The following is a 17,337-nucleotide window of genomic DNA, read 5'->3' on the forward strand; positions in this document are numbered from 1 at the left end:
AACTGACCTTAAACTATACAACAGAGCAATAGTAACAAAAATGGCATGGTATTGGCACCAAAATATATAGGTAGGTCAATCATATAGAATAGAAGACACAGAGACAAACCCACATAAATACAGTCATCTCATACTAGATAAAGGTGCCAAAAACATACATTGGAGAAAAGATAGCCTCTTCAACAAAAGGTGCTGGGAAAACTGGAAAATCCATATGCAGTAAAATGAAATTAAACCCTTCTCACCCTGCACAAAACTCAACTCAAAAAGGATTAAGGACCTAGGAAATAGACAGAGATCCTGCACCAAACAGAAGAAAAAGCAGGCCCAAATCTTCATCATGGTGGCTTAGGACCAGACTTCCTTAACAATACTCCTAAAGCACAAGAAATAAAATCAAGAATCAATAAATGGGATGAATTCAAACTAAAAAGTTTTTTCTTAGCAAAGGAAACAATCAGTAACGTGAAGAGAGAGCCCACATAGTGGGAAAAAAATCTTTACCACACATACTTCAGATAGAGCACTAATTTCCAGGATTTATAAAGAACTCCAAAAATACAAATAATCCAATCAATAAAATGGCTGAGGAACTCAGCAGACACTCCATAGAAGAAGATATACAATTGATGAACGAATATGTGAAAAAATATTCAATATCTCTAGTAATTAGAGAAATGCAAATCAAATCTAATCTAAGATTTCATCTCACTCTAGTCAGAATGGCAATTATCAAGAATACAAGCAATAATAAGTGTTGGCAAGAATGTGGGGGAAGATGTACACTCATACACTGCTGGTGGGACTGAAAATAAATAGAACAAATTAAAAAACAAATAAAATAGAATGCTTTTAACCTAGTCCTTCTCAAACTATCAGAGGTAAGGAAATATTTTTAAAATTTCTGTTCCATCATGGATCATCATGTAAGATGTTACAAATGAATTATTAGAAAAATAAAACTTAAAATGACCAAAAAGTGGGATTTTAAGATCAAAAAGTTGTCACTCTTTGAAAATAATTTTATATTTTATAGTTTAATTGTACTGCAAAAACTGTCTGAGACACCTGTTTTATAGTTAACTCTTATACTGAATTTCTTAATTTGGATCAGCATTTCCTTTATAATAACCTCCAGGCACAACTATTTTCAAAAAGTAAATTTCCCCTTTGGCAAGAACCATCACTCCTTCATAGTGATTACAGCTCTCCAACTCCTCTGTCCCATCATTCCACTTGGCAAAAACCTCAGGGATGAACATAGGAAGTCTATGCCAAGATGGGAGAGAGGGCTGCCCTGCATTCTCCAGACTGGCATGTGAGCAGCATTTTTTTTTTTTTTTTAACTATTTAAAAGAAATTGCCACAAAGTGAATTACTCTCTTCTCATGAAATCCATCAGAGCACCATGGGACAGGAAACAGAAATGGAAACACAGATAACCTAACAGCCAACCCCAAAGCAGAATTGCAGTCATGTGTTCGGGCTGTAAGTCTCCATGGAGAATGTGTGTCTCTATCACTCTTTAGTAGCAAAGTCTCTAGTTTCTTTATACCACAGAAGAGATAAAAAGAGCCATGAAATTAACTCACCCTGGTCTTGTAGACAGTCATATGTGCTTTATGCACTTCTTGGCTCAGTCTGTGAGCAGTGCTACCCACTGTGTGACCACCAAGTGTGTGTTAGAATCGGGGAGAAGAATGAGATTCACATTTGCTGGCTTGAAGGGTTGAAAGGCTCTGAATCATTCACATATGGAAAGACCAAGATGCTCTCCCTCATCTTGCTGGTTGGGCTGCTTCCCACTCTCCAGGTGACCACCTCCCATTCCTGATGCAAGACCCTGCCAGTCTCCTTAGAGGAAACTTTTTTTTTTTTTTTTTTTTTTTAAAGAGCACTCATTTTCTATTAGTGTGTATACACAATGTCACATCTTAAATGCTAAACAAGAATCAATAATAGAAAGAAGAAATACACTGGGGCTGACCAGCTTGAGACAGATCAACTCTTTAGTTCTACAATTTATATGCATCAGAAAAAAGCAGGAAAACAGTTTGAGTGTTATCTGTTCCACGGTGGGAGAAATGGACCTGGTAACCTAAAACAATATCTTTACCTCCCTATATTTCATAGAGGGTGATGACAATGTAAATAAAGAAGCTGCTTCTGAAAAAACTATACTGTCACACGTTAAAGTTCTTTTTCAATATTTTTTTTCCCCAAATGTACTTTTTTTGGTGGAGCCCTTTATAATAGAATAGTGGCAACTTTCAGAGATTCAGGATAAAATGTTCAAAAAGAACAAAGAAAATATACTACCCATATAGAATTTTATATCCATTATCCCAATCAACTGTCACAAATACTCTAAGAATGGCATTGCTATTCCTTCTTTATAGAGATAAAAAATCCATCTTTATTTGTACTGTTTTATAATCTGGATAGAACTAGGAATGCAGAACCACCTTAGGTCTATATTAAGAGAAGAAGAAATGACAGTGCCTGTTACCCAACTGTGTGTATGCAATGACACTGAGGAACACCACCATTTAAAGTGAGTCAGCACATGAACATCCTGAGGTACCAGGAGGAAGTAGAGAAGTGAATACAGCATAACCAGAGATCCTCCAGCAGCTCTTTGGTATTATCTCTTACTCAACCACACCTAAATTACCACCCCCTCCTGGCCTTTTATAAATAAGCAACCTGAAGCCCAGTGATCAAGTGATCCGAAGGTTCCAGAGTTACCTGTTGGGAGAGGTGAGACCAGAAGCCAGATCTTTTAACTCCCATCTCAATGCTCTGTCCAATATGCTACCATCTAATATGTATTACCAGTGGCAGTGACACAAATCACAATGGCAGCCTCCACCATCTGGATGCTTACTCAGCACCAGAGACATATTCCTATGTTTCATAGGAATAATTCCAGTTAAACCTCAGAATTACAGACCTACAAGGTAGATGAGGTGAAAGAGGCTATACCAAATTACCTTTCTTTGCTCATCAGGTTTCATGAAAATTCCAGTCATTAAATATGAATGACTGATACATCTGCTTATTGTTACAGTTTATTTCATATACTTTAGTGGCATTATGGAAATAGATTTCATCAGAAGAGTGACACAATTAATCTGCTCTCTCCTACTTCTTCATTGCTAGTTCTTAAGTTTCTCAGAAGAATGAAAGGCTTTACTCAGTGCACATCTGCTTTTCAGACACAAATATGTGTAGAAAGGGGAAACACCATTACCCAAGCATAAATAAAATACACTTCTTTAAATAATGAAATTACAGTCTCCAAAATTTGGTACATTAAGTGCCCAATAATAATTAGGTGTCTGATCCAGCACCACCTTTCAGATTGTGATACATACAAAGTAGCGAAGGAGGCTCCCTGAGTTTGCACCATTCCTCTCTGTTTGTATTTTCAGTATCCTCTCCCTGCTTTTCTGTCTGTTGATGCTAAGTACACATTCTAAAGTGTCTTGCAATTGCTAAGAAGAAAACTTTGGTAGATCTCTTAAAGTTGGTTGTGTTTAAAATTACACTGACATCTTCGAGTGCCTATTATCACCTTTTATCACCACAATAACAGGTTTCTCAAAGTTACCTCTTCTTAAATTTAAGATGATATTTTGGGGAAGCTAATATTATTAAACCTCTAAAGATTTAAGTTTTCCTATTCGTAAAATTAGGGGAGAGAGAGAGAGAGAGAGAGAGAGAGAGAGAGAGAGAGAGAGAGAGAGGGGAGAGAGAGAGAGAGAAGCAATTTGAGATTCTTTTTACTTAAAAAATTCCGTAGTATTACTGTTGATTGGGAAAAGGAATTCCACTCCTCTTGTGTTCATTGGCTCCCTCCTTTTCTTTTGCTCCAGTTATCTCCATACAAACTCAAATGCTTTCTTATTTACAAATACTAACTCACTGGTCTTTTGCATTTATTAGGAGCCTCAGTAAAGCAAAATTTTTCTACTCCAAGGAAATGTATGATATTGCTATGAATAAGAATCCAGTGCAGAGAGCATTCATGTGGAATTAAGATACCTACTATATAAAATACAGAGGTATGAAACACATGATTTATATTTTTTAACAACCACATGACTTATATTCTTTAACAACCACAATGATAATTTTTAGCAAAGGGATTCTAAATACTTTTTAATATGAACTCAAAGCTACAGCTTCTAGGGCCACAAATATGATGATTAATGTTGCTTTGCTAATGTTAGCCAAAGCTCTGCTTTTGTTGTGTACTGTATTTTAAGATACAGATATACATGATAAATATATGTATATTTTAAGAATGATCAAGCAGATTTTTTTCTCTTTCCCCTATCAACATTGATAGGAAAGCAATCTGTCTTTATAGGTTTATCCATCTATACTATACCTCTATTCAAATACTTGTGTACCTACCTACATGCCTATATAATCCAAAGTCTCCCAAAGAGTTCAGTAGTGGCAGAAAATAAATGTTGTTTGCTATTTTACCTGGGAAGAGCCGTGATTTTCCCCCATTTCTCCACACAGAATCTTCTTGGACCGTTACTCCCCCGGAGGGATGCGAATCCTTCATAGGGAATGCTGGATGTGCCTGTAACAAACTAGAAACCCAAGGAAATAGAAGGGAGAGGTAAATCCAGAGCAGCAGCAAGAAAACACACTGAATCATTCATGTGCAGGGTCCTGAGGAGGAGCAGGTGAGAATGACAAACTTCATAGGCATAGAGTAACATAACATATAAATATGACAGAGAAGAACACTAAGAAGGGACAGTGCATTATAAAGAGAAGTAAGATATGGAGGGTATATAGAAAATAAAGCTGAAATGCTAAAACCAGGCATACTTCCTTATAGATGAATATGGTAGGGGTGCCAACTAACCTAAGTTAGCATTAGTCCCTCATAAACTTGGGGTGAATTAAGAAAATAGATTTCTGGGTCTGTAAATTTGAGGTCCAGACTCTTGGTCCAAAGGAGCGAAGACCTGGTCTACTTGCAAGGTTCTGCCTGAGCATACAAGAGGCTTCTTAATGTCTGATAATTCTTAAGTTACAACCAACCAACAATTACCCTGGATAACTATGAAAGCTACGAAAATAGTTTTTCCAGTGTTTTTGAGCATTATTGTTCTCCAAATTTGTGGAAAGTTAGATGAAGGAAAAGAAATGACTCTTCATTAACGAACTGGGATTGAACAATGTCTTTCCACTGCTAAGAATGCTGGCTGCGGAGTACCCTGCTGCTCTCTCTGGAGGGACCCAACTGTCTTTACGGCAAAGGTTGTCCCTAGGATTTTGGGACTGGAGTTGGTACTTCCTTATAACTCTCATGAAATGCCTCGACTAAGCTGGGGATGTTCTGCATGGTGATGGAGTCACAACCAAGCAATCAGAGGGGAGTGGAAATGGTGTATCCCACATTTCTATATAAACACAGTGTGTATTCATGGAGAATACTTAGAAATTGTTAAAAACATACACTTCCAACAATAATTATATCATTGCACTAAAAATTTTAATCAGTGGCATCTTACCTGTAACAACCTTAGTCGTTGTTCATTGTTGAATCTTTCCACCGCAGCCCAGAACCACCGAATTACAATATGATTGTCATGGTATCCTATCAAACCAATGGTGAACACCAATGTTACTTTGACTCTTCTGCCTTAACCCACCAAGATACATGACAACAAAACAAAACCCCAGACACAGACCATCATCTTGGATTCTTTACGTGTTGTCTGTAATTTAAGACTAAGGAATAGCACTGTAAATGTGATCATATGAGTGTCAAAAGTTAAATAAAAACAACAGTAAATGAAACCAAGAGGTCTCTGTTTTTATTTAGTGGTCACTAAATGAGAAATGAGTGGCAAGAAGAACAACAAATGAATTATTTTAGCTGTATAATTTCTGAAAAGTATACTTGCTGTTACTGGAAATGTTTAACTCTTTGGATCATTCATAAAAGAAATAATTTTCAAGAGCTATGCTCTGTACCAAGCTTGTGGGGTATAGTGCAAAGAAAACAGACCCTCACAGGGCTTCTGGCAGGGACAAAACATGTTAATCAAATCATTATATAAAGAATTACATAACTATGAACACTTTTAAAAGTTACATATACCAAATTACTTTCATATTAATTTATTAATTAAAAGGGACAAGAGATCTTTAATTCCCCCAACAAATAAATCCTAACTAATCATCAACTAAATTTTACTTTTATTCCATACTTTAGTGGAATTGAATGAAACATCAAAAGTATCATCTCACAGATAGGTTAAGACAGTGGTTCCAAAATCTTTCAGTGAAAAATAATTAAGTTGAGAGAGAAGACTGACAAGGATAGGCATAATTAATGACTCAAATAATTGATAGTCATTTTTATGTGCATGAAAGCTACTTTAATTCTGAGTAGCAGTCTCAAAAAAGAAGATGAGTAGGTATTATTTTAATCGGAATGTTTTCTCGCAAGTTCCATAGTTGCAGGATTTGAGGGGCATCTCATATTACCGTTTGTCATTTCCTTGGTGACATGCAGCCCCATTTGGAGAAGAAAGAGATCCAAGAGAACGCATGGTGACACACAGGTTGCATGTCCAGTCTACTTTGGTAGACTATTTGGTACTGAACAAACAGTAAAATAAAATAAGTGCACTATAGCATTGAAGTTTTTTGACCTCGTGAATCAGCCCTTTTCTCTTCCACTTTTGCTCTTTGTGCTAACCCTTTTATTTATTTATTTTTTTTGGTAGGCAAAGGAGTGAATGTGTCTCATATTCTTTATAAACAGCTGCCATATGAACATATGGCAAGTGGCAGCTTAGCTGTTTTTTCATTCAGTGCCAACTAGTTGGGTTAGCAAACATGGCAGCAGAGTACAGTGCCCTGTTCCTGCTCCCTCCGAAGGGTCTCATTTGATAAGATTTATAATAACCATATAAATAGTTCCTTAATTAGTTGCATATAGTGAATAAAACTTTATATTGTGTGAATACAAAGATGGTGAACTTGATTAACTGCATTGCCATTAGATTCTCCTGGGATGAAGGAATGAGTAAATAATATTTATGGTAGAATATAAGTTACAACAGCCAAAGCCATATACGGATCGTACATAAGGCCAACTGAAAAACTTATTCCAGCAATTAGATTCAGAAACGGCAGCAATGGAAACTGCAATTTAATACAGCCTTTCAGAAAAAACAGGCAAGCAAAGCCAGCCACGGCAGAGGAAAGAGCTGGAAGAGCCAGGAATGGGCAAAACCAAAAGTAATTTAGCAAATGCTAGGCATTTTTTTTACACTACGCATAAAACTGTTGTTGTTATTTTAAATATCTGTTTCAACTTACACATAACTGGAGAACTGTTCAATTCTCAGTTTACTCTGCTAAATGATTAATAGTGGAGCAAAGCTTGTATTTTTCACTATCCAAGTTTAGAACAACTGCTAACCTCTTACATTTTGAGCAAAAAAAAAAAAAAAAAAAAAAAAAAAAAGACCCACCAAATAAACAAACAAATGAAAAACCCCAAACCAGAAAACAACTGGTATTTGTGATGAGTTTCTGAAGACATTCTAACACTGCAATATATTCCAGAAAATACATTCTTTCTTTGCTTAAAATTATTGGACAAAACTTTAACTCTGAATTACCATCAGGTCCCAGATTTAACAATCAAATATCAATAGCTCTGGTCCCAGTAACTAATCAAAAATTGGTACAGATCTCCAGAAAACTACTTCTAAAGTGTCCCATCTAAACTAATTTTGATAATAGTTCCGTTTCTGTTGAACATAGTGCCTGAATTTGGAAGGGTTTTGCTAATAAGCTTGTTGAAGTTTGAGAACCTGTCTTATTCCTGCATCTAAACATGAGTAAGAATCATAACTTAAATGTTATTAGTGGTCATTAAAACATCAAATGCTACTTGAAATCAGGTCCTAACATTCAGTTCAGTGATCTCTTGTGCTTAACTGTTTGTGTGTGCTATTGAAATATAAAGGAAAAATATTGAACTTTTAAAATTAAAAGAACAATAGTAAATACAGCAGAAGAGAAGATGGAAATATTCCACACAAGTGAAGCACAGTAGGTCTGACCATGGCATCATTGCTCTCAGAGCAGACCTTTGCAATTGCTAAGTATCATATAGATGAACTGGAAAAAAACTGTGCTGATTGGGAAGCTCAAAGGGTGTGCCCCCTGAAGTTTTAGAATGAAAATGGAATAGGTGGAGTTTGACCAGCTGGCTGTTACCTGCCTGATGCTTCATTAACACCATAAAATAATTAATTAGTGTTCTTATGGTCACATTTAGTCACCAACAATTAAAGAGTTATGACATCCTCAGATGGCGCGTAAACAGGCCTTCCCCCTTTAGACTGATGAGGTAACTAGGGAAGGAAGGGAATGTACCTTGCCCAAGGTCTCAAGACTGCATCAGACCTATGATTAGAGTACAAGTGCTTTGTCTGTCCTGTGTTCAGAACAGCATGTTGGACCATGCCTCCCTTTAATTTGAAACTTAAATTCCAGCCATCTATAAATTGAATTTTACCGCCTCTATATTCTGTGTTGTTTCTCCAATCACTTAGGTCTATTTCAGCTGTGCCTGCGATGACCAGTTCCAGTTCTCTCGCATCAAAAACAGATACCAGTCTGGCATCCACTACCTAAGAAATAAAAAGAGTATAGGGCATGGCTTAGGATCATGCAGATATATCAGCTATCATTAAGTCACCCCAGAAAAAGAGAGCACACGGAATTCTGGGGATACTATGTGTGCACGCTGTATAAGCACTTGAAATACTATAAGGTTCTCTATAAGTATGAGGTATTTTTTAGTAGAAAACTGGTAATATTTGCCCCACTAAAATTTTTGTTTTGTCTACAACTTTACCATCTTGAACATGCCTGATCTCATCAGGTATCAGAAGCTAAGCCCTTGGATAGGAGAATTTATGTTTTATAATTGACTACTGATTAATCCAATTTATTTTCCTCTTTTGGAAAAGATCTAGTGTTCCTAAAGAAAAAGAAATCACATGGGATATAGGTAACAACTCATTCTGATCCTCACATATAATCACGTCACATGAGATTTGATTACCTGCATCTAAACATGAGTAAGAATCATAACTTAAATGTTATTAATGGTCATTAAAGCATCAAATGATACTTGAAATCAGGTCCCAACATTCAGTTCAGTGATCTCTTGTAACAAGTGCTTAACCATTTGTGTGTGCTACTGAAATATAAAGGAAAAATACTTAACTTTTAAAATTAAAAGAACAACAGTACATACAGCAAAAGAGAAGATGGAACTATTCCACACACGTGAAGCACAGTAGGATAGACCACTGCATCATTGCTCTCAGACCAGAAACCCCCGTGACCGCTGGTTGTCTTTACCTCATAGAAGCCACGCACTAAGCTCTCTGTTTGTTGTACCACACCCCTCTCAATCCTCCACTTCACCATCCTCTCGATGTACTCCTTCTTGTTCTTCTCCGTGACTGGGATATTGGCACCCCCTGGCTTTAATTCTCGTTCAGTAATCTGAGATTAAAAAACAAAAGAACTGACCAGAAAGCAATATGCTTGACGTTGTAACACCTACCAATGAGTTGGAGCCAGCTGGCTACTGTCCTTGCACTGCCCCAGGTGCATCCCATGCATGGAACACATGCACACAGAGGTACTCAACGAACCCTAGACATTGAGCTGATGTTTGAAAGCCTCAGTAGTCAAAGAAAAAAAAAGTACTTCAAGGGTGAATGGCTAAATTTTAAATTCTGACTAACAGCATGGGTTTTTTAAAATACAGATGAATTGATTCCAGATACTCCTCCTTTGCTATTTGAATGTTTGACAGAACCCATTGCCATAAATTCCTCTAAGACTTAGAATCAACTGCACCTAGAGAATCAATATTAAACTATAGATTTATATAGGAAAACAGATTTACACTCAAGTAAATGTTGAGAATTCAGTTTTCAAAACACATGAAATTCAGAAAACAGTCAAATATTAGTGTCCAATAATAACTAATACACAATTTTTGAGAGAAATCTTTTAACCTACCCTCCCACCAACTTTGAAATAAAATGAATGTGTTTTCTGTTTTCCAGACTTCTACAAGATATCATTTATAGTCCCTCAGCTTCAAGACAATAAATTTTAGTTCTTAAATCTGAATGGAAACTAAATACATAGTCCAGCTAAATAATTTAATATTCATTTCTAGGATAGCATAAACTATTAAAAACCATATTCTGTTTAGGACATATTCTCAACCCTTTTGTAGATAGTTTAGTTGAAACTAAAAGGAAGCTTGCTTATGACATAAAGGTTTATTATAATCTATAAATGACAACATCTTAATCTGTGATTGGCATTAAAATAATCTTTGTAATTGAGATTATGGTCATTGAGGATAAACCTGGGTTTAAATCACCCAGTAAGTCACTAATAAAGAAGCATTTGATCATAGTCATGCTTGATCAAATTTTTTCACTAATAGCTTTCAGTTCCCACACAGGCTGAGGTATGCCCGTACACAAACCTGCCCAAAAACTTCTTCGTTCACAGTGAATGTGAGGTCTAGGATGTCATGGATATCATTGTCTTTCATCCACTGTAAGCTCTGGTGGAATTCTTCATCAAGATATTCTAGGTCACTCAGGTCACATAATCTAAGATGACAAACAGAAACAAATATGTAGGCATGGTTATTAGCAAAAAACCAGAGTCATAAGAAAAGAAACTAAGAATTAATAATAAGATAAACTTAATAAGCAGTGATTTCCAAAATATTCTTAGTCAAATTCAATAATCAAATCAGTGAAATAACTCAAAAATTTGGTATAAATTTAAAAATTCTAGATATATAAAATGCCATAGGAATCACTTAGCCTGTCTCATCTTTTACATATAGAACTGAAGGTACAGAGAGTGGTTGTCATTTACACAGTCATCCATAATTAATGCCAGGTCTGGAATTGGAACTTGGGTTGACAACTCGGATCCAGTATTCCTTTTGTTGGTGCTGCACTGGGAATAGAACCCAGAGGCACTTTACCACTGAACTGCATCCCCGAGTCCTTTCTACTTTTAATTTTGAGACAGGGTCTTTCTAAGTTGGTGAGGCTGGTCTTGAACTTGCCTCCTGAGTGGCTGGGATTACAGATGTGTCCAGTTGGATCTAGTATTCTTTTTGGTTATATTTTACTACCTTAAAATATTGATCTTCTAATTTGAAAATCTGTGTATGCACACACACACACATACACACAATATCTTTGCTTTTCATTATTTTGTTGTTGTTGTTAGAGCTTTATGGTTACACATAATAGTTTGGTTCATCCTGAAAAACTCATATATGCATGGAAATTGATTTCAGTTCATGATTCCCCCTACCCCCTGTCTTCCTCCTATCCTCCCTCCCCTCTCCCATTCTCCTTCCTCTACTCTATTAGACTTTCTTTCACTCGTCTATTAATTTATATTTGATGGTTCTTTATGCTAGCCTATCCTTTACTCCCCTTTCCTTTATTTCACTCTGGCTTCCAAATGTGAGAGACCTTTGAGTTTCTGAGTTTGGCTAATTTCACCTAGCATATTCCCTAATTCCATTCATTTTTTTTTTTTTTTAAAGAACAAACTTTGTGGCTCATGTTCACATCTATCTGACTTTTCTTCATGGTTCTTATTTGGTGACTTTGAAAACAGCCAAAGAACCTCTCTACAATTATAATGACTTTATAGTTCTGCTTTCTTTTCTTTTCTTTTCTTTTTGCTTCCATTGCAAAATCAGGCTCTACATGAGGTGGAGTTACTATTATATGCCTTGTTGTAAGGTGGTAGTAATTGATTTGCTGTAGTTATTTTGAAATTTCCCTCCCCTCAGCTCAATTTCAAGGGTCATTTTGTATGGCTCATTCTAAAAATGTATTAGATAGACATCTTAATGGCAACTTGATGAACTTGATGTTGCCGGTCTCAGGAGTGAGAGGTCTCACTAGGGAGACGGGTGCACAGTAGATAAATTAATATAAGATGATAACTGGAAATATAGGGTAGATTCAAAATGGATGAGGTAGGTACAGGGAGCTGTCAGAGCAAACAGGAAGGTATTTGCTTTGACTTGAAGATTTAGGTGAATCTTTTTAGAGCAGATGATGCCTACATTCAAACTTCGGGATTTATAAAAGTTGGAAAAACAAAATGGAATGACTAAAAAGGACATAAAGAGGAAAAAGTGAGAATAACATGAACAAAACACACAGGCACAGCATGCAGAACACTCCAAGCACATGAGTAGCACTAGAACACTAACCACAATACATGCTACCCAGAGTATGAGGCTGCAAAGTGGGCCGGGAGCAGACATGAATGTCATCTGAAGGAATCTGGTGAGTCAGAACTACTGAAAGGGTTTAAGACAGGGAATGACATGATCAGATGGGAGAGAGTTATAAATCAATCTTTGGAAGTCTTCATGTAAAGAATTATTTAAAATGGGATGGACACTAAATTAATAGACCACTTCAGTAATCTGGCCCAAATAAGATAAAGGTTCTAGTTAGGACAGGCTATCAAAGAATGGAGAGAAGACAAATTTGAGAATTATTTAGGAAGTAAACATGTAGAAATTAGTAAATGGTTTTGTTTGGAAGGGGTCTAAAATGGGGTGGCAAATGAACTTGTGTCACAAACCAACTCTGATTAATTGACAGTCTTGAGTGCTACAAAACTGAAAAGATTTCTGATGCCACAAGAGTTCAGTGGGAAAAAGTATGATTTGTAAACTATTCCATGGGAATTAGATCAGAGATGGGAAAGAGTAGAAAATGTACTGAGCATTTGTCAACTCTGTTTAAGGGTCACTCCTGATTTCTGACCAGTGACCAAGAATAGGAATGCCATTAACTGCAACTGGACACATGGGGGAAAGTATATTTTTAGATGGGGGAAATGGTGAGCTTAGCTTTAACCATGTTGGTTGTGAGGTCCCTGTAAGATATCCAAGCGGAGATATTCACAAGTTGACCATGTGATCAAACTTGCAACTCGAGAGGGATCAAGGCTGAGGGAGACCCCAGGACAGGAGACAAGTCATTCTGGCCTTCAAGTCAGCAAAGCACAGGCCCAGGTTGGGAGCTCCAGAACAAGAAGGTTTCAGCACAAGTCAGAGGAGCGGTCAACAAAGGAGACAGAAAAGTAAGAGAAGAAATGGGAGACCACAGTGTCACAGATGCCAGGGGAACAGAGACCCAAGAAAAATGGGGTCGAGGGTGGGTGCTCAACAGTATCAGAAGTAGCAGAATGTTCCAATCAGGTAGAGCTAAAAAGTCCTTGAAGATTTTCTTTAAAAGTCTCCACGTGTTACTGGTGGGAAAGAACCCAGACTAAAGTATGTTGAGGGTATGAATCTGGGGTATATGCGAACAGTGGTACAGATTACCTTCACAGAAAACTTCAATGAGAAGGGGAGAAGTAAGGCAGTGAAAGGGGAAGGTGTGACTTGGGTCTGCTGGAACAGGGGAGGAGGAAATAGTCCTGCAGCTCAGTAACAGCTGTGAAGATGCTGAAAGGGAGGCAGAAAGTCGGGCATGGTGGTGCACACCAGAAATCTCAGCGACTCGGGAGGCAGGAAAAGCCTTCCTAATGACCCCGCTACTGACCAAGGGCACAAAAGAAACATTTCATTTGCATTCATTTGAAGTCTAGGCTTCTATTTTCTAGAAAGCAGGTCCATGGCTTCAGCAAGGGAATGAGATGGACAGAACCAAGCCATGATTAGGAGCCTTCACATAGCAAGTCTGAGCTACCACCCCATAGGCAGTGGCCCTCTGTTTAGCCTTGGAAATGACTACATATTAATTATAAGACGAGAACGGTTTGCTCTACATTTTAGAATAATTGCAATCTCTCATTGTGATAATGAAGAAAAGTTCTACGAATGTTTAATTTTCCTCTGCCATCACAAACTGCCGTTTTGTACACAGGGGCATCTTGAGAAAAATAGGGTGTTGTCTCCCCTTAACAAACACACCCCAAATAAAACCAAAACAAACAAAGGAGAATGAAAATTTGACCCAGAGCAAGCAGTTGAAGATCCGCATAAAGAAAAACATAAAATGCATCTCATAAAGGACAGGGGGCTGTGAGTCACCAAGAAGAACCCACAACTATTTTATTAATAATCGTCATTATACCACAAGAATTCCAGTGCTGTGTTTGAAGTACAATCGTTTTGAAGAAACATGTGTTGCAACTAATGAAAATAAATTAAGAGGAGAACAAAACTAAGATTTTGGTCACTAGACAGGGAATAAAAGGTCAGAAGCAGGGAAAACACAATAACCATATTTGAAATTGTATTAGTTTCCAAAATCAAAGCCACTGTTCAATTTAATAACAGCAGATTTGCAATACTGAACAGATACACGATGACTTTGACAGAAGAATCTTCAATAAATGCTGCATTTTTACATGCTAATTACAAAAGCAATAAAAAATACTCTTACATTCTGAGAAGAGCCTTATAAAAGGGCCGTGTGAAGAAGGCATCCAACAAATACTGGTGTATTAGTGCAAGACCAAGGATCCTACCGCTGAACCGGAACCTACCAAGGAAAAACATGAGATAGCTTACACAACATGGAACAGTTTCTAAGTGGTTCTGTTTAGAATGCATTCTAACTCCAACCATATAAGTTAGTCCAAGATTAATTGCCTACTAAGTCCATGAGAATTTGCATGTACCATAGGCTGTCTTCATTAGCCAATAATTCATATCTATTTGTTGAAGAAATCCGTCTCACTAATATTGAGGGACATGGCTTCACCTTTACCCTGTGTCAGTAACATGCCGCATTTGACAACACAAATCCCCCATTAGCATTTCAGTGAAATTTCCCAAAACCATTTCCAAGAGACATTGATAGAACAAAGGAAAGTGGGGAAAACATCCCCTTCTAGTTTGCAAGAGTGACTCTTAGTTGGCTTGTCTAATACAAACTCAGTTGCAATTCCCCTTTAAGGAAAAGCCCAGTTTCAAACTGAGAAAGTTCCCATGTCTGTTTTTTCTCAAACCCCACTCACAAAGATAACTATCACTCTTTAAGAATTATGCATATGGACATTTGGGGGAGTTTCCTCTAGGGACATTCTGTTCTCCAAAAAATTTTAAGCTTAATTCTATTCTGAATCAACTTGGAAACTTTATTACACATATAGGGTATGACTGGTTTGCTGCCCCAGATGTACACTTGTTTTGTTTATCAAATGTGTCCAAGTTTTTAGCTCTTTGAAAGTCTGTTGCCTTCTAAAAGTATAAATCCAGACTGGGATTTATTATATTGATTTGTAATTTTAGTTTCAGGCAGCCATTTGAGGTGAGTGCTTTGTTTTTTTCTGTATTTCCGCTTATGCTAACACAACCCTAATAGCCAGTTAGGAGGACTTGAATTTGTAGCTCAATGGACATTGATTTGAAGAGTAAGGTTAAAGCCCTCCATCCACCAATATTAACCTCCCTCGTGACTCAAAAAAGTTTTCCCCATGAGTCCTACTCATGTTCTTTTTTTGTTACTATCAGTGAATATGAACAGGAACAAGTTAGTAGGAGTTATGCAAATATTTAAAGTCTACAAATGCAGGGAGTTTAAAAAGATGTAAGGACATTTGGAAAGAGCACAGTTTGGGATTTTCAAAATAAATACCTCCAGATGGGAATACTAAATCAGTTTTCCTTGATGATTTTGTGTGAGAAATTAGGAAAGGGGCAATCCCTGGTCAGAAACTTCAAGTGGCTCATAGGGTGAATAATGTATCTCTAGCTTCTCCAGCACCCACCGCATCAGCCTCAGCCACTTCTCCAAGGGCCACCAGAGAAACAGCCTGCCCCTCCCACTCAGGGCCTCCACCCCCTCCCAGTTCAGAGTTCAAACAAACTCAAAGGTAGAGAGAGGTATCTCGGGGGTTTGCTGGGAACCTAACTTCATCTGTAACTTTCTTCCAATAGGATAAAACTTTTGAATTCTGTCAAACTCACTTAAAATTCACTTAAAATCTTACGTAACACAATCTATTCCTAGTTTGGAAATTGCTTGTATATTTAAATTTGACAACAAAAATAAGAGTCAAATGAGGTATTTAACTGATATCATTTTTGTCCAAGGGGGAAAATTGTTAAAAGAATGTGAACTTCTATTTAAAAAACATAACTAATATCACAGAAAATCAACTGAAGAAAACTTCCAGAAAAAAACAAACAAACAAAAAAAAAAACAAAAAAACTTACCATTCATGGTGATTGTCTACAAAAGCAGACATGGGACTTATTTGTACTGTGTATGTGTCATTGGCTGAATACTCAAATAAACCATAATAAGGGTTAAAGAGTTCTCTGGATACCAGGAAGAAAAATTCTCTGGAAGGCCCACTGTAATCCAGCCTGTAAAAGAATCCACAAAAAGAATAACCAGCTTTTATTTTTTTCTAGATATTGGGCATATCTTCTCCTGATCCCAACTTTCTACAAAATGCTCATTATAAGATGAATTGTTTACATACCAGGGTTGTCCAAAGTAAATTGGACAAATTCCTAATCTTACCATGTCTTGACCCAAAATAGTAAATGGACATTTATGTGGAACATATCCAAAATTAAGGCACATGTCAGATGATGCATAAAATAGACAATATTAATAATGATTTTAATAAATATGTATAGAATTTTTTTAAATGTCTGAGGCAAGACTATGGGGAAAGGGAACCCAGTGGGGAAACTTTATTTACACAGAGTAAGGCCAGAGGGAATCCATTTATAGAACATGGCGTCCACTCATGGGACATTGAGTCCTCATGGAATTTCTGGAACATTTTTGAATGAGGGAAGAAAAAGACTTTTGTGAATCAGGAGATGTTACAAATACAAGGCTCCCTAGGGATATCACAACCCCCCCCCCAAAAAAAAATGAATAGGAAAGAAGTGAAAACTTGGAATTACAAAACACCACAGAAAATTAAAGACAAGAAAAATGAGGCTGCATAAAGCTCTCTAAGAAGGCATTTGAAGAGGTTGAAACTTTAGCACCTGAACTACATTGTAAATTCCACTGTACTGACAAAGACATCGGGGTCAGAGTGAAGTAGAAGAAAAGACTGTTGAATTCGAGGAATGACAAGTGGCCATCAATAGTGAGAGCAAAGTAAAGAGGAGTTACAATAAAGCAATTTGATTTGCTGAATTTAAACTAAATGATATAATTACGTCTACCCCATGAAAAAAGCATACACATAGATTCAAAG

The 17,337-nt window shown here is 36.9% G+C and overlaps 1 protein-coding gene across 3 annotated transcripts in view; it reads right to left on the reverse strand.

Moving 5' to 3' along the window:
* HECW2 (HECT, C2 and WW domain containing E3 ubiquitin protein ligase 2) overlaps nt 1–17,337 on the reverse strand; it is a 390,019-nt gene that overhangs the window by 11,832 nt on the left and 360,850 nt on the right. For all 3 annotated transcript variants that reach the window (XM_079132566.1, XM_079132567.1, XM_079132568.1), the window contains 7 exons: nt 16,328–16,480; nt 14,550–14,648; nt 10,583–10,712; nt 9,430–9,576; nt 8,576–8,690; nt 5,544–5,629; nt 4,498–4,610 (listed from right to left, as the gene is read on the reverse strand). In XM_079132566.1, the coding sequence (XP_078988692.1) occupies nt 4,498–4,610; nt 5,544–5,629; nt 8,576–8,690; nt 9,430–9,576; nt 10,583–10,712; nt 14,550–14,648; nt 16,328–16,480 (843 nt within the window). The remainder of the gene's footprint in view (nt 1–4,497; nt 4,611–5,543; nt 5,630–8,575; nt 8,691–9,429; nt 9,577–10,582; nt 10,713–14,549; nt 14,649–16,327; nt 16,481–17,337) is intronic.

This window comes from Sciurus vulgaris, assembly GCF_902686455.1.
Source record: "Sciurus vulgaris genome assembly, chromosome: 3".
NCBI lineage: Eukaryota > Metazoa > Chordata > Mammalia > Rodentia > Sciuridae > Sciurus > Sciurus vulgaris.